The sequence below is a fragment of the Temnothorax longispinosus genome, chromosome 3, assembly GCF_030848805.1.
Source record: "Temnothorax longispinosus isolate EJ_2023e chromosome 3, Tlon_JGU_v1, whole genome shotgun sequence".
NCBI lineage: Eukaryota > Metazoa > Arthropoda > Insecta > Hymenoptera > Formicidae > Temnothorax > Temnothorax longispinosus.
This window is the reverse complement of record NC_092360.1, coordinates 10,647,868-10,666,448: the sequence shown is the minus strand read 5'-3', so window position 1 is coordinate 10,666,448 and position 18,581 is coordinate 10,647,868. Positions and strand designations below refer to the sequence as shown.

General features: G+C 40.9%; 1 protein-coding gene across 25 annotated transcripts in view; it reads right to left on the bottom strand.

The window, feature by feature from the left end:
- Positions 1–18,581, bottom strand: part of Dlg1 (discs large 1) — a 496,300-nt gene that overhangs the window by 108,935 nt on the left and 368,784 nt on the right. For 22 of the 25 annotated variants that reach the window (XM_071773514.1, XM_071773517.1, XM_071773516.1 and 19 more), the window contains one exon: positions 15,522–15,557. In XM_071773514.1, coding sequence (XP_071629615.1) covers positions 15,522–15,557 — 36 coding nt within the window. Of the gene's footprint in view, positions 1–2,329; positions 4,252–7,036; positions 7,987–15,521; positions 15,558–18,581 lie in introns of those variants that run through there. The other 3 variants (XM_071773531.1, XM_071773529.1, XM_071773530.1) reach the window with 3 other exon arrangements.

Sequence of the window (18,581 nt, the reverse complement as noted above, 5' to 3'; positions counted from 1 at the left end):
GGCGCAGCGCTCGGTAAAGCCGGTTAACGTGCCACGACTTTTCCTAAGTATAACAAATCTGTGTAAATCGCGCAGAAACATAAATTTATAGACCAGGAGAACGGTCGATTTTGTACACGTTGGGAAGCTCAAATGATTGGAGCTATCGGTGATGTTCATACTTGCTGATAATTAGAAATCCGAAATATCACCGTCCGATTAGTAAAATAGTAATCATCCGAAATAATTGTCCAATCAGAAAAATCAAATTTGCGAATTTATTGATTTAAACCTCTAAAGTAGAGAATTAATTATAAAGCACAATATACCAAAATTCAATAAAATTGAATTTACACATTTACTTATCTTTTTATGTATACACGGGACTACTTTAATATCAAAAGTGTATTTTAATTTGGTAGTAGATTCGCGAGTATTATTAATAGCTATCATTATATTGAAATGATCCTGGTGATCATCCAAAATAAAGAGACTTCGCGCGTATCTTCTTTTCCGTCAAAGCTACTCCCTTAACGGCGGAAAAGTCGACAGGTGTTCCTACGATCTTGTTTATGTCTCAGTTTTTTTTCCTTTGTTTCCTCCTCTGTTCCTTTCTTTCATTCCCACCCTTGCTTTCGCGCAGCTATTCGACGCACTCTTATCGCATGAAGCCGGTCGTGAAGCCAGCGAGAAAAATGGTTCTGCGATTTTCCTCGCTCGCGTCTCTTCCAACTTCGTCGCGACGGTGTTCTCCTCCTCCTCCTCCAGCTGTTTTTGCGAACTGTTTTTCCTTTTAGTGTGCTACTACTCTCCGTTTTTCCACCATCCGCAAAGCTTTTCCGCGAAACGTTTCGTTTCGCGTCGCAACGGCGTGTTATAGAAAAAAATTTAATAAATGGCTTCTATTCGTTAACCGTCATAAGGCTGGTAGAATAGAAGCTTTTTCTGTCTAAACACGTTGACATTTCCAGAATAAATATGAATAAAAAAGAAATGCGTGTGATTCGTAGAACTCTCAACAGCAACAGGAGAGTTAAACCGATGTAAATTCAGTAACATTCATGCATGCCTGCGTAACATTTGTGCAAATATTGTTTCTGTATTATAACCGAGAGAAATACTGCACAATATTAACATACATGCAAATGTCAGTCCGATTAATTTACGGTAATATACATCGTTTCGATAATTCACCGGTATTCGACAATTTATAACGCTCAGAACGAAAACACCGCACGATACTCTTAAGTATTCATAATCCACCTCGTTCTAGCTCGACGCGAATTATTCAGCGGGCCATACTCATATAGACCAAGAGTCATCTCGCCATTCAATTCAATTTCCGCCGTTAATTAACTCAGTATCCAATACTGCATATAATTGGTATGCGAGTGCTTTACGAGCTATTGTTCTTTTAAATTGAACAATTGAAAAAGGTGGATGCGAGGATAATACTCTTTTTTTTGTGCGTCGCCTATATTGCGTAACTATTATAATATCATGAAAGCAATAACCGCGCATTTTTAATATTCATAAATAAATTATTCTATAGTCAAAAAATTTCTCAAATTAAATTTATTAAAAAAAATTAAGTTAAAAATATAGATGTAATAATAAAGTTCGTAAACAGCTCATTAAATCTTAATTTTAAGATGCTTCTTGAATAGAATAAGTATAATATTAAATCGTTGTTAAATCTTGCATTGTTAAAAAAAAATCTTGAATCCTCAATCAAAATCTTAAAGTAGCCGATTAAGCACTCTTTAAAATTTGTAGAGAAGCTTATGCAATTATATGTGGTCACGTTGGTAAAAATACTGTATTGTCAATTAAGTATAACGCAACTTCTGTTCGTATGCGTAACTCGTGCCTCGAAGGCTCTTTCGAAAAAATCCCCGAGTTGAAACACGTGAATGGCAAATACAAGGCCATGATATATTTAGAAACTCGTTCTAAGTTGAAGAACCGATTATAGAATAAGGCTTACTACTTGTTTCATTCCGGTAGACAAAAGACCATTTTGGATACGTGATAAAGATGTACATCACTTAACTACGAAGAAACCGAAGATTGTTGGAATCTTAAATGAGAGTATTTTATCAGAGAGTATTTTGTATATCAATAAAATATCTTTAAAGTTTCTTAAATTTATTATTAATAGAAAATTGGTTCGAAAATTATTTTTATCTAATTTTAGATATATATTCTCAAAGAGATGTTATAATGATTTCAAATTAATCAAAGCAGTTCGGGCACATAATTATTTTCGACAAGTCGCAATTATTGCTGTTTGATTAATGAAAAGTCACTGTCGACATATGAAAGTTCGGTTCAATGTGGAATGACTCACCGTGTCGAGATTGAATAGGCTCGAGACCTTCTTCAGAATCTGCGACTTCTTCTTCCTTCTGGTAGTCATCTTGCTGTTGTGCTATCGCAGTTCCACTCAGAGCGATGTTTTATTAATCCAATTAATCCTGTCGCTCAAATCGCATCAAGACACATCATATCTTTCTCGTTCTTCTCATAAAAGACACGAAACTGCACAGCAGAAAATAGGCGCACGGTCGAATGGATAATGTTTGTGGTTTCACGGACGTGCGTGCGAAAGACACGCGGAATTTATATCTGTTTGATTCCCCGCAATCTTTATGATTGCGCATAAATCTTGGTTTAGTTACATTGATTTTTTGTTTACGAGGAAAAGAAGATTCCTCATTCGCTGAAGTTGCATCCGCCGAATTGTTAATGAAACATCAAGTCTCGATTAAATAATTAGCTAACTAGAAGATTTCTTAACAACAAAGCAAAAATATATCTTAAAATTATTAAAACGTATTCTGCTATTTCTATTTTTATTATACAATATTAAATCGTTCACATCACGATAACTACTCGTTTTTTCACTGAGTTATCTATTATCTGCTATTCCAGTTTAATAGGACACGTGGATTTCCCTTGACGTTACAGAACGCTACTGGATTCTTTAAAATTCGAGGACCCTTCGCACGAGCAGCGATTTCGAAATGGTTTGAACACGACGAAACGATACGCGCGATACTATCTACTCGTGTTTCTGGTTCCGAGCTCCGTCAAATGTCGTTCGGTAAGTGGGTTTCAGTCTCCATTGTATCGCGAGGGTTGTACGACGAAAAAGAAGCGATAACCGAGATGGAGAGACTCACGTGTGACTCACATCTATAGTTCTAATTGCCTCGGTGGCAGGTGTACGAGCCGAGGTATCTAATTTCGGTGACTGTGATGCGAAAAATGGGGCACATCTGCTCAAACTTTGAATTTTATTCGATTACGTATCCACGTGATAAAAATTTTCACGTATCTTTCAGCCACGCAAGCACATCATCGTTTATTTTAATTTAATGCTTAACGTTGAAAAATAATTATTAATAATTATCACTAAATCATAATAAACGAAAACCAGATTACGTAAATAAATTCGATGGCGATGTAACTTTTCACACGGAATATTTATATCTGAGCATTTTCTCGGGCGATAAGCGTAAAAATACGCCCTACGCACCTGCGTATTGTGCGACCGCCGCGAGTGACCTAATTGATAAATCTCAGGGACGACAGATCGCTCCACTTCGGAGAATTAATCTGAATAGCACACGTAAAATTGTTTCACAATGCTCTAACGCTCAACCGGCGATTCTTCGGCGGCGAAATCGATTATCGCTTGTCACGGAGCGATATTATGTTACGTAAGTAAAACGAAGCCAATGTTTCGTCCTTGCACGTCATCGGACAAAGCGTTTCGCGGAATGCGTACGTTGGAAAACTTGAATGCAACGATAATCAAAATTAATAAATTCGATAATTCTAATTTCAAACTTAATCGATTCTATCTGTTAAAAATGAGCGCGAAAGCCATTTATTTCAATATACATCCTTCGTTGCTTTTATACAATAATTACTACGGTTTAAATGTAGATGAAACGTGTTGCGCTCACGCGTGAGAGAGGTCTTCGAACGGAAACGAGAGGTGACCGATTTTCGCGGAGCGCGCGAGTAAAGGTTAACGGACGATCTCTTTGTTAAAGAGAATGTACTCTCTTTCGATTCGACCGGCTGAATTGCAACGCCCGGGGCGATCGATCAGTGAAAGTGCGCCGCGAATAGTCATCGACGCGTCTGTCGACAGCGGAGAAAAATCCGAGTTCGGACAATGATGAAACATCAGATATACAAAAATAAAGTGTCAAAACAATCGAGTGAATTATTTCCGAAAAGGTGACAACGCGATATTAGCCATTCAGAAAAAAATGATCATTTAGAAATTTAGCAAATTTTAAATGAGATACTAAATTGATAAAATTACGTGACTTTTGAAACGTCGTGTTTTCACGATTGTTAATCTTTGTCCAATAAGAACTGACACATATGATTCTTCGTCCACATAAAATCACTGCACGACACTCAAGCGACGAGGAAAATGAGATGCGACGAGTTAGCGAGGGACAAATGCGCTAGAAACCTATTTGCTTAAACTAGCTCTTTACAGCAGCGATGTTCATGTTTCACGTCACGTTTCCGCGTTGTCCGCAATGCAATTGAAGTGCGATTTGTAGTGGAAAAATTTCCGGCATACCGAGTGTCGGGGAACGGCGCGTCGTAACGTGTATTATCAATCGATCGATCGACGAATAAATCACCGTCTCTAGATTCTTTAGGGCAGCGATGTTGCATTATGCAATGTGTTTCCTTGTTACGTTCTCAGAGAGTATTCTTGCCTCAAGAAACTGACTGCATACGACATCTAGAAATCACAACTACGCATCTTAGCAGTGATTGTTTCAATTATCTTAAGGTTATTTTAGCGATCATTAACGATATATTGTTTTTTCTAGCAAAAGGTAAAAATAATATCATTTATTACGCAATCGGTAATTAGAAAGTATAAATAAAAGATAACGAAAATTAAAGAATTCCTTTACCATTCTAAATATTTCTTATCTTTGACAGTGAGAATAACGCAAGATTTCTTGTCTGTAATTATACCATAAAATGTAAGTACTCATAGATAATTAACAATTACAAATTAACATTTATAAATAAAAGAAAAAATGTGTGTGTATATATATACACATTTTTTTGTATACACTACCGTTCAAAAGTTTGGAAGCACTACCTTCTTAAGAAAAATAATAGTAGCGCCAATAAAATTCTTTAAATAAAATTTTTCCTTGGAAAATGATTAGAAATAAGTAATACTGTGTTCAATAGTTAAGTTTCAGTAAAGTACACAGTAAAGTTTCTCATATGTGACGTTTTTCTTTAGAAGTATTGGCACCATTGTTGTTTTTCAGAAGATAGTATTTCCAAACTTGTGAATGGTAATGTATATAGACACACACACATACATAAGTTTTTCAAAAGAATGGATCAACTCTATTTCATACAAATTTTTTAATTTTAGTCCCAGAGCACGTAATTAGTTCATAACTCCATCAATTTTTTCTGCTGCTTATTTCACAGAGTTCGATTTCGGAGAGGCTCGTATATTACATGTTTTCGTGGAACGCAATTTTCTCGAAGGGTTTCGGGACACCGCGTACATGACGGCCGTGTGCCAGCGTACGCGCGTGCTCGTGCGTGCGCGCGCTGGAGATCGTAAACAGGTTGTCTATCCGTCTCACTCCGACACACGAGGGAGCGTATGCCCGCCGTACGGCAGACTGTCGCGACGAATAGCGTTCGCGCGCGTCCCGGGAAAACCCCACGATCTCACAACGGCCTCCATTTCCACGTGGACGTCCCACGCGCGCGCGTATTTCCCACGAGAGGTGACTCCGGCGTTCGATCGGAGGGAGAACTATTGCACGCGTTATTATTAGAATCGCACAATTGTTACGGCACATATGACTTATCGTTGCGTATGAAATGTCATTCCTAATAATTATCAATTTCCGAGGAAACGATGTACGTAATCCTAGAAAATCAGTAATATTTCTCGCATATCTCTCGGAGTAAGAAGCCACTTTCGTGATATCATTTCTGTCATAACTCATATATAAAATGTTCAGCTTTATTCCAGTAATTTTTACCGATTTAAACATTACTGAGAATTATATTTTGTGCCTTTATTTATATGTAATAAAGGCACATTTAGAAATACAAAAAGTCACGTGTGTCAGTTCTTATTAGACATAAATTTACAGTCACAAAAACGCGATAGAAAACAATCAAATTAGCTTAAATTATTTAATTTGAAATTCAAAATCAATATACTTAATATTTCACTTTTGAAATTTACTAGATCACTCAAAATGGATTTTTCGAACGAAAAGATAGAAGGAAAATACAAATAGAGTTTACAGTAATGAAATATACCGAGTAAAAACGGCTTGCAAATTAGACTGAGCAGTGCTGGAAAATGGAGGTAACAATTTTCAAAGTAATTTAAAAAGTAATTTAAAAAATAAATAAAGTAGCAGCGAGGAGACACTTCTGTCTAAGTTAGTAACGTGATGCAACTTCAGCTAGCATTTTTCCCTTCCCTCTCTCTCTCTTTCTCAACAATGACATTTTCCTCTTAAAATAAAAGCGTAGCTCTGCATGGAGCACACGCCCTACGAGAGAAAGGGATTTCACCGAATTAAATCAACTTTCTAAGTGCACACACAGAGCACAGAAAGGCTAAGGAAATTACATAGAATTCATCCCAATTTGCTAACTTTACGGAACGTTAAGCGCCGGCAAGCGACAATTATGAATATTATCAACGTGCATTACGCGTCGTCTACGTAATCCACGCCGGGGCTGCATTTACGATAATTTGTACACGTCGGCCGACGGTTAAGAGGAACATGTAGTTCCCACGAGAAATATGCGGAGCGAATTAAATCCACTTTTGACGGAAAATCTACCGCCCCGTACATTACGATCTTTTTTCGGAGCATTAAAACTTAACGCTCCGAAAAGTGCAATAAATATAAATAATGAAAAATAATGCGGAAATACTCATTTTCCGCGTGTCTTTCGTAAAATCGTAAATCCGAACGGGCATAGCCGTCGACGATTTTCCACGTTCTACCTGAGAGATCTGCTTTCCTCGGACGATCTTTCGACGACGACGTGAGACGACGCGGCGTCACGACGGCGGAGGAACGTCGAGCCGTCCCTGATGCACACGCGAGTCTCGCATTCCACGGCGGCGAGCACACGCGCGCACCGGCCACACACACGCAAGCACGCCGCGCACACAGGTGCACGTAGCGATGCACATACACACGCAACACGCGCGCGCGCGCACTGTAAACAGGTTGCACCTAGTCCCCGGCGCGTTATACTTCGGCGATTCCGTATGATTCGCACGGCACGATACGATACGATGCTCGATACGATGACACGATACGACACGACGCGATGCTCGCGTAAAACCGCGAGCGAGACTGTCGGAGCTCGGAGTCGCGCGAGTCGCGTAAACAGAACGCGAGCGTCCTTGTCCCGCTGCGCCGTGCACCTCCTTTTGCCGCGTGTCCTCCCCTTTATCTTCCTTCCTCTATCTGTCTCTCTTTCTCTCTTCGCGACTCGCGCGATCGCGTTATTCTGACGCGTGATTCGAAAGGCGTTACACTTCGCCAGACGCGTGGGAAACGGCGGAGGGAAGATCGGCGATTACGCGGCCACGCCAAGCGTACGCGCGAGCACTCAGAGATCACTGCCGGTCGGTAGAGGTTAGGTTGGACGCGCTACCTTCTCCTCTATCTTTCTCTCGCTGCCTTTCCTTCCCTCTTTGTTTCTGTCTCGGCACCTTCGACACTGGCGTGGCGGAGTCGCAGCGGCGAATACAAGCGGTTTCGCGTCACCGCCGAGCACGCGCGCTCGCGCGCGCGCACACACACTCGTGATCCTCGCACCGGCACCCGCGACGAGATGAAATCGACGACGCGAACGCGACTGCCGACTCCGCGGGCGTGCTCGAAACGGCGGTTTCTTTTTCGGAGCGGAGGAACGTCCGCGGCCGCGGCGGTGCGCTCGTTCGTCGATCGCGTACTCGAAGTCGGCCGCTTGCGGCGGGACGGGCCTCTTCGCTGCTGACGTCACCGGCCGACCGAACACCGGCGTGAAGCTCTCCGCGCTGCACGCACGGGTGTGCGCCGAACGTCGCCGGAGACGCGCGAACCTGCACGATCGGCGGAAACCGTGATCCTACCGCAAGACCGTCGACGCGAGCATCGGCGCCCCGCGTCGCGCGAGTGTATTAAAATTTACGCGAATTGTTCGCGGAAAGAAATATATATTAGGAGCTCGAAGCTTCCTGTACAATCTCGACCAATTGTATAATGCTTTAAATATATAGTTAATTGCTCCGCGGAATTTCTTGTGTTAGACAGTAGAAAAATTAAATAATCCTGAGATAGATTCTTTAGTGATTTAAGGAAAAAATGCTTATATATATTGATATCAAAGCTATCGATTGAAAAAGACCAAAACTCATGGTCAAAATGTCGTGATGATTATAATTAATAGATGACCAGTTGAATAAAATATCTTTATTAATCCTGAGATAAGCGAATTAGAGTGTTGGAGATGGAAAACAGGAGCAGAAAGAGAAATTGTTGCACTGTAATAAAATATAATTTTTATACGCGATAGTTATCCATAACTTATATTTGCACCTCTTATGTGGCAGTGCAGTGGGTCTATTAAACGAGATTATTGAGAGATATAATAGTGGGCGGAAACATATGCGTGAGTCAGAACACCTACATGGAGACCCTTGTTTCTTTTTGAAATAATACGCGGGTGGTCGACACCTCTGGAAATATGAGTTAAAGTATTCTTTTAATCTCTCTTGCCTCTTATCTCTTTATCTCTACTATCCCACACATTTTTATTGATTTCTCGACGCTTCGCTACAGAAAGCTCCTCATTTCTACTACTTATCGTTTCATCCAAATAGAATATTATTTTGCATTACGTTTAATTTCTTCTACCATTACTTATCAAATTTAATTTTAAAGCAGAGACTCCTTTGACAAATTTTTCACGAAGAATCGATGGTATATGCATCCTTGACAATCTCCAACCGGCAAGTTCAAACCGATGTTGCTGTTTCAGGAAATTTTACATAGATTTTCCACTCGATTTTTCATCTTAGATAATTTTATACAATAATCCTAAAAATGGAGAGGTTTTGAGTAGCGCGACTTTATTCGTCCCTGGTGATTCTAGCTCGTCGTGTGTAGTACACGCGCGAGACAAGAGTCGAAAGAGTTATATACCATGCTGAAAACGTAGAGCGTGACTTCAGGTTCGTGCGAGGTCGATCGTGAGAGAGCGAGCGAGCGAACGACCGACCGACAGGACGGTTTTACGCTTCGGTTTCGTCAGGCATTGCGCGCTTCTGCGAATCGTGACTTTTTGCACGCGAAATTCAATGCACGAATTCCCGCGATCGTCGTAACACTGAATTCCGCGTTCCGTTCCTGTCAGCCGGCTCTCATTCTCCTCTTTTTTTTTTCCTTTTGCGCGCGCGAAAGCAAGCGGCAGTACCGTGTTGCACAACCGCAAGGGCACGGTACCGGTTCAGGGTCGGACGAAGCTTTTATCGCGAGCTTTTATCCGATTGAGCGAATCCACTTTCTCTATTATATCGGTCGCTTTTATCCGCGTTCGACTTGTCGCACCGTGGCGTGGGGTGGATTTCGACACGGTAAACGTATCGAAATTCTGTGCCGAGCTGTGTGTGTTTGCAGTGGAACGTAGGTAAATGCGTGCAAAATTTACAGAACTGACTCCCTTAGGCTGTTTATCGCAAACAAGAGTACATTAATACGCTATTGGTATGATTCGTGATCATACTAATCGCCATGACTCGGGAAAAAATACAGATAGGACTCGTGTTTCGAGTCGACAGTCGACTAGCTGTATATCGTCAATAGCAGAAACCAGTTTTTTACAGGGTCACAGGGCATTCAAATTCTGCGAGCCCGCTGAGGCGTGCGAGTGCCGTATTTTTTTCGCGGACATGACAGCGATGAATAAAAAGCCAAGGAAATAAGATAAAAAGAATAAAAAAATCAAGATAAAAAATGTATTATAGATGTCACATATTTTATCTTTTTTTTTATTGTATGATTATCCAATCTTCGAATTGAAGAGAGAGATAATATGAATTAGTGATTTAAACCAAGGACACAGAAAATGTCGGCAATATATTAAAAATGAGTTGCAAAGATTTTTCAAGTATATCATTTTTTAAATAAGTTTAAATATACCTCGTACAATATACGGTTCTATACGTTAATAATGTGGCATATCCCAATTTACGCGAAATCTAGCAGAGAGAGGGGGGAAGGGTGTGTGATGTAACAGGCGGCGTATCGCGGAACAATGGCGCGCTTAACTCGGATTGCAATTTGCATTCCGATATAACGGCGGAACTCGCCGTCGATCATAGAGTATGTTGCATCGAGACGAGTTCACGTTATCACGGTGTTGTTGCGGAAGGATCGTTTGAGCGAACCTTTGAGGTCCGATCTCCTCGCGGAGGAAATTTCGTTGATCAACGGGAAATTCAGGAACGAGAGTAGCCCATGTCGCATATAGCGGACGACACGAAATTGAGGACGGGACGCTGCGTTGTGTCCGGCCAATTAAGGTGAAAGGGTTGTGTCCGGTGACCTCTGACCGAATTTCATATCGCAGCTGCGCGAAATTGCCTCGAAAATCTCTCGCAAGGTTTCGGGACGTTTTAGCTTTTTTTTATAAATTGATCGTACAAAAAAAAACAAAACAAAAAGCACAATGGAACGCACCGTATAATGAAAATATTTTTGACAGCAATGAATAATATATTCGAAGCGCTCCGCGCTTGAGGTAACAGCGGGAACGGCGTGAGAATATTGGCTGATATTTATCTACAATTTGCAGTTTAAATAAAAGGGCTCGAGCACATAATATTTTGTATTAAATTTTGCATTTAATGTTTTTCTTTCTTTAATCCTAAACTTAACAATGTATCCCGTAAAGCACCTCTGAGTCTTTTTATGAGTTTTATTACATTTCCTCCTTATATATTTTATTACTATAACATTTTTTTTAAGTTTACAACTCCACAAAGTTCGTTCTATTTACAGAATTTATAAAGGAATTCTGTCGCCAGTTTAAAATTATTCTTTAATATCCATCGAGTTCGGCACGTTGCATGAAAAGAAGAATAACGCTGTCGTTCAAAGCTGCAGGTGACACCTGTTAAGGATCTATGATCCATTCACGTGCGCTCAGTCGATAAAAGTGCAACGATCGATTCTACCGGGCGTGAGCCAAAATGTGTGATGCTGGCGTGCGGCGCGAGTTGATTCGAAATTCATAATTAATCATAGAACACGCACGTTTACACAAATTGACAAAGCGCGTCACGGTACTAAAATCGCGACGTTTACTTTGACAAGCGACGATGCGCATGCATTATTCATACACAGCGAAGTTTCACGCAACGCTGGAAATGCAAGAACACCTTCGCCTACGTAGTGACACTAACGTTTAATTAATGCGTCTTGTATAATTACAGACGGTTTGAAGCGATTTCACGGGCGAAAGTGCAGAAGCGACAATGTATATCGATTTTCTTTCGTCTTGTTGATGTGTTATTGTGAAATTGCGATTGTAGATTACAGGAGCGACCGCAAATCTCGTTGCCTCCAAAAAGAAAAAAATCACGATACCTATCACAATGTTAAAATATAATCTGAAAAAATTATGATAATAAGTGGAGAAATGGAAGGAAAAAGAGAAAGGAAAATTCGAAGATATAGTTAACAATGATGTAGTTAAGACATCTTCTATGCTCCTAATTAATATGTTGACTAATTAACGTATGCATATTTCTATATTTCTCGAATATTATATTTGCCGAACAATTAATAGCAAGTCAATTGCAAAATAAAGCGTCAATTGTAGAGTATACTGCAATTTACACAATTTTTATCGAATACACTTGAGAAAGCTGTTGTCTAAAAAAGGAAAAACAGGGAGATGTCGATGTAACATATCAGAGGAGCAAAGTCTCGCTTTGTTTGCCATTTATTTTTTGAAACAAGAACACCGCGGTTTTCCAGAGAGATCGCGTGACGTCGTAATTAGCACGTGTGCTGCGGACGGTGTCTCGTTCTCTTTTGCTTTTTGTAGAGATTCGTGCACTCCGCCTGGTCCCGATGGTCCCGGCAGGATCCCTCACGGTCCTGATAATGAAAAAAAAAAAAAAAGAACCAAAACAGGAACTTAAGCGAGGAGCTCGATCCTTTTTGTAACCTGAATGCTTCTCGTAAAAAATGTAGGAAAATGAAAAAGAACGAAAACAAAGTGAGACAAAGAAACAAAAGAGAAACATAAAAAGAAGAAAAAATTATCGTCAAGCCATGGAGTCCCCAGTGTTAGGGGTATGCAACCCTGTCCAACTTTAAGAAGCGTATTGCGGAAATGTTACCAGGAAGGCGAAGAAAGTAGTTTCCCGATTGAGCAAGACCATTCGCGAAATGTCCCGCAAAATTGGAGCTTACGTCAACAAAAGTCCCGTCTCGCGCAATCGCGTAAATAAATAAATCTAAAATTCCGTTTATCGTTGAATCGTCGCTGCCTACCGCAGCGAGACTTTCCGGCAATGAGCTTCAGAGTTTGCCAGTGGTAGTTAGACCGTGACAAGGTGATTGAGATTCGAGAGAAAAAGCTGCGTTCGCGCGGGTAAAACAAAGAGAACTCGGAAGAAAAGACCAGGCCCTTTGAGAGACCTTCCACAAAGCGGGGAGGATGTGTTAAGAGCACAGAAAGAGAGAAAGAGAGAAAGAGAAAGAGAGAGAGTAAGCGAGATTTACCGGAGGGAGGCGAAAGGGGATGAAGTCGATGCGCGACAACAAAGGACGTTGGGCGATGCGCTTTGTGCTTCCGGAGAGAGAATAGAATCTCGCGAAGGGAGTACCGGATGACGTGGTGGATGATGCGTATTGTAGACATCCGAAGCAAGAAAGCGGCCGGAGTGCTATCTCTCTTCTTAGAGGTTCGAAGAGGTCATTGAAAAACAACACAGGGCTCACTAAAGTGCCTACAGCAAGAGAACTTATCAAGCGAGACACAATTTTACGTACCGCGTTTGTTGTGAGGTGATACCGCATTCACGATGTTAAATTTCGATCAACCACGACGCTGCGAACGCATGAAAATTTTTTATTTGAAACACGACTTTCAAATGATTATTCTTTATTTTTCATCTTGCATATCTAATTTCCACAATTAGATCTATTATAATTATATTAAATATTAACACTGATATTTAAAAGTCTCTATACGTTAAGCTTATCGTGTATAGGAAATTAGCATTACTCCCTTTATTGCAGCATTACAGATACGTTTTGCTCTTTCAAACTGATTGTGAGATCAGTCCGGAGCAAATTGTCGTGTGTGTCTACACCACGCATCCGTATGGCAAACTTGTTAATTGCTTATTAAAGCTCCAGAAACTGGAGCGGTGGAAAGCACCCTGCGAGAACAAGCAACAAATTTGACGTACGACAATCGCAATAGCGTTCTAAGTGTCCTCGGTGTCGGAGAGAAGCAACAGCAGCATGAGATACGGCATAGGCACCAAGATAGATCCGATTAGACGCCACGCTAAATCACATTCAACGCCGCGCCATTGTTAAGTGTCTCGTCTACTCTCATTGTCAGATTCCTCTCGGAGAGTGTTTCGCGGACTACATTGGATTATCAGGGAGATACCTCATAGACGCGATGCATCTGATACGCTCATCCAGCGACCCATCTACGGACTTTTATGTTACATTACGATAAGAAATTAATATTAAATAATAGAACCTATAATATAGGATGTAAAAAGAAATTGAAGATTTTTCTTCCTTTATGTTCCAAAGTATGGGCTCTGTTATTTACTACACAGAAAAAAAAGAAGGGTCAAAACAACACTTGTATACTTGTATATACGCAAGAATATATAATCTTGAAATGGGATTATATTGCATTAACGGTTAAACTAAGAAAACTTGCTTGAATGAAGTCATTTATACAGTTAAACGAAGTTTTATATGGTTTAACCAAGAAAAAAAGTTGAAATAAAAAGTTGAACTTCTTGTAAGAAAATGATATATTCTTGCATATATATATATATATATATATATATATATACACAAGTATATCAATGTTGATTTGACACTTGTTTTTTTCTGTGTATATTTAAAATATTTCTTAAAATATTTTCAAATTTCCTTCCTTCCCTGTCTGGCTGAAAGCTGAACAAAGATATATCAACCAGTTTGCATACGACGAAAAATCACGATAGTGATCAATTTTCCCGCGCGTTCCCTGCACATTAAATTCTCTCGCGTACTTATAACTCAGCAGACCGTTATTGCGTTTAATCAAGCAATCGCGCGTCAGATACGGTGCATGCAATAAGGAATTAATTAATCTGCATCCATCTGCAAGCGCATTGTATGGGGAAACTCCGCAAGGGCGGGAAAGTGTCAACAGCAGTTGCGACGGTAGCACGCGGCGCGATCAAGAATCGATCGTCAGACCGCGCGTCGTGACGTTCTCTCTCTCTCAATCCGACAAATATTTTCGCAAGCCGCACTGCCGCGCCGGCATAAACGTCATTAAACATCTGCGTCCTCAATAACGGTGCGCGATATAGCGCACACGTTATAACTATGTATGTAACCAGACGACGATGCAAGAGCCCTGCAGCATGCATCGTTGTTGCCGTGCAAATCGCTTTTCCTCCCCACACATCTTTAGCTAGAACCAGTTTTAGTTACTCGCGCACATCGATTACTCGTAATGTAAATTACTTGTTTCGATCTTAATTACTTATTGTTAGTCTTAGAAAACGAGAAATAGAAAATCATGACTATATGTGACGGACATAAAAGTAAGATTCGCATTTTTTACTTTCTAAGATTTCTGGCGATGTTAAAGAAGCTCTTCACATGTAAGTTCAGACACAAACCGATTAAATCTTATTTCAAAAACAAATAAAAAGTGCTGCATACTTTTGATGCGCACTTTCATCTAAATATAATGCATGGAAAAAAAAACTGCACTCTTAACTCAATATCGAAACACACACTGAAGAACACGAGATTTTTTTACGTTAAAAACTTTGGTAAAAATGAACATATTTATCGCAAGCGTGTCGCAAAAAGGCTTACGAAAATCACGATGAGGACGGGAGAAGATTAGGGAGCCGTATTATAAGAGCGTGCAATTTGTATTCCACTGATTCTGTCGCTGCCCAGAAAATTTCGTACAACATACGGAGTCCCGGTGAACGAACGAACGAACGTGGCGTTTCTACGCGAAGCTAGCACATCAACATGCAAATTGCGAAAGGATCTCACAGAGTCAGCATGCCTTTCCGAAAGTAACGGACCAAATGTGCGGAGTGGAGCGTACGAAAGAGGAAGCGACAGAAAGGAAAGTCTTCAGGGAAGAGCGAGGCGGGTGTGTGTTAATGCAAATTGTACTTTCGCAAGCGTTTTTTCCAAGCATCGAGCGCTCACCTGGTCACTATCGTGTCCCTGCCAGCTGTCATGACTCTGTAACAGAAATAAAAAACATCCAGTCAGAGAAACGCCATTAACGATGGACTCGCAAGACAATAACGCTCAACGCTTATACTATTATATTATAATACTATTATACAATATACACATATAATACATAATAATATTGTCATCACAACGGTTATTTTAATGTTCTTTTTAAGCGAGTATTACGCGTTTTACACGTTTATCTTAATAGAATGCTCCCGTTCGAGTTCGTTACCGTGTCGTCAACCATGTATTTTACTTTTTCACGAATGCATATAGGAAATGCACAGTGGTTCACTACTGTAACGTTACCTGTAACGTTACACTGCAACTTTTGCAAATAATAGTCGCTCATATTATCGCCATTATGAAGACACATCGGCCTGGCGTAATATCATTTCGAATCTGTTGTGGTAGCGTGTGTATGAATAAACAGGTCGACAACTGGATCGTACCTTTACTTATTGTTAGTGCGCATATACTGGACTATAACTCGAAAGATTAAATAACATACGGATTTTGTTTATATCTGCGAAACGCTTCTCTTGTTTATTGAACTTTTTTAAAAATAAATATTTATTTATTTATTCAGAATTATATAATGCAATTTTCTTTTCTTGCGACGCGGGGAAGTACTAATAATTTAAAAGCCTTAAAAGTTTGTAGGAAAAATTTACATTATCGACGTAAACGTCGAGCGAAATTTACCGATTTCCGGAAGTCCTACGCGAAATGAACGCGGCGGAAGTCGCGCGAAAATAATATCCCGCGACAGGGTACAAATTCCTTGTTTATTGAATATTAAAAGTAAGAAATGTTAGCATGAGCCAAACACGGTGACATAGTCCAATTTTCCACTCCACTGGTCCACGACGAATCTCAGCAACATCAAGATTTATTTCTCGAAACTCGATGGTTCGCTCGTTCGCTCGCCAGCGCCGTCACATCGATGGAAAATCGAGAGGAAAAACGGCACGCTAACGATTGCTTTCTCCAACGAGGTACGCGGCGTTTTTCCGTCAAACATGCGACATGACGGCAATGCGTTTCGCGATGTACACACGAGAACGTCAATTAAATATAAGAATCTGTTTTCGCGAGAGAAGAAAACCCTGGCAAGAGCCGGGGAGGTAGTAGCGGTTTTCGCATCGCATCCTCGATCATGAGATAACAGAAGGAAGGAAATTTCGTCTAGAATATTCTCTCTTCTTGCTCCTCGCGAGCAGTGCAGAACACCGTCATTTCCACCGTGCACCACACGCGGGCGTTTTATTAAATCGATATGAACAATATTTCCGGCATTTTCCGCGCATAGGAGCTCGTACGTCGTTTTTATTGCGGCGAACATTCGATCGCGCCGTAAAAATCTCCATTGCTGACGCGGCACATTTTCGCAGCCGTTAAATAATAACACAAATATTTATTGAGGATGCTGATTGAAACGGAGCTATTTTCCAACACGGCTGGTCTGGGTCCTGATTTGAGTAGCGTTCAAGCGTTAACTTTTCGATTTAGCCGGCAGCAACGCGATGGTTGCATTGTGTTGCGAATGTGAATCTGGTAATTATTATGTTTAACGTTACACAGTGCCGATGGAATTTTAAAATATCTGTAAAAGCCGGGCAAAAAATATAATATCAAAAACAATCCATTCACATACGTTTCCCTTAATGCATTTACGCACGTAGATGCATATTTACGGCTAGTTACAGTTGTACATTTCGCGAAATATAATATGCGGCACGCATCGTACAAGCGTATCGTAGCGTATCGTATGCAGCAACGAGTTTAATTCGGGCCATTTCCATTTTTCATAAATAATATATATTATATATAATCGTAGAAATACAAGAGATATAACGCAGCATCCCCTGTGGACGTGGCGTGACGCGGAAAGAAATGTATTTCGCAACTATTGTTTCTGCTGCAGGAGAGTCTCGTGACAGACGAACAAACGGAGAGACTGAAATCGGGACGCGACGTATTTATAGAGAAGGATTTACAAATCGACTTTCCGCGTTTGTTTTCAATAGGCAATTCGCGGAACATTTCGCGGCGCAGTGCCTCCGGTGATTCCGGCGGTTCATTAAATAAGCGCAAATAATACGAGGGAGCGTATAGACGGCTATTTTATCGGATGTGGAGGTCAAGCCGGTGCCGGTCGGAAGTATAGGCGGCGGTCGGGGGATTAATGTCGGGCCGCCTTGTTAGATTTATGACAGCAATATAGGCGTCACGGAGGCAACGTTGAAAACGTGCCCCGTGTACTTCGACTAACGTTTTGTTACGACGCACGTTCGATATACACGCCGCGAGAATTTATGGAAATCGCGCGTCCTGTAAACAACCACTTTTTAAATATCGAGTTCCTTCCTACGAAAACGGAAACCGGGCTCATCGTCATGGAGAGATTAATCATCTTATTGTTAGTTCGGAGTTTTATCTTCGCGTGATAGGCGGATACTCTCGCGATAGGAGAAATAGAGAAAAAAAGATCGATGCGCGTGTTGGAAAACAAAATCACGTTGGATCGATAAGAGAATATTGCTTCGCGGGGAATTTTTCGGCAACTGCTTTCTCTTTTGCTTATGAAGACGATTTGTTGAAAATATTCGGCATTATTGATGAAATATATTTCACAGCAAGAACAGATCACAAATGCCGAGGCCGAGGCTTCTCGGCAACACGAGTGATGGGTATAGACTGTGACGAGGCACGGTGGTGTGTTCGCCATGTATCAATTCGCGAAAAATCATGCAAGCAGTATTACGAATAAAAGAGACGCGACCACGCGACGTTCGCGACGTAATAAGTATTTCTTCCCTATGCCGGAGATCGAACTCCGATGAAACTCCGAAATTACGAAATAGCGCCGGATCGAATCGCGCTTAAGAAAGTGACGGAGACCGCCATGGGACAGCGAAATAGCGAAGGAATAACATTTTACTCACCCCACGGTCGCCTCGCCGTCGCCCGATACCTCCCAGGCCCCCTCCTCCCCTTCACAGGCCTTTGCCGTTATCGCATCTC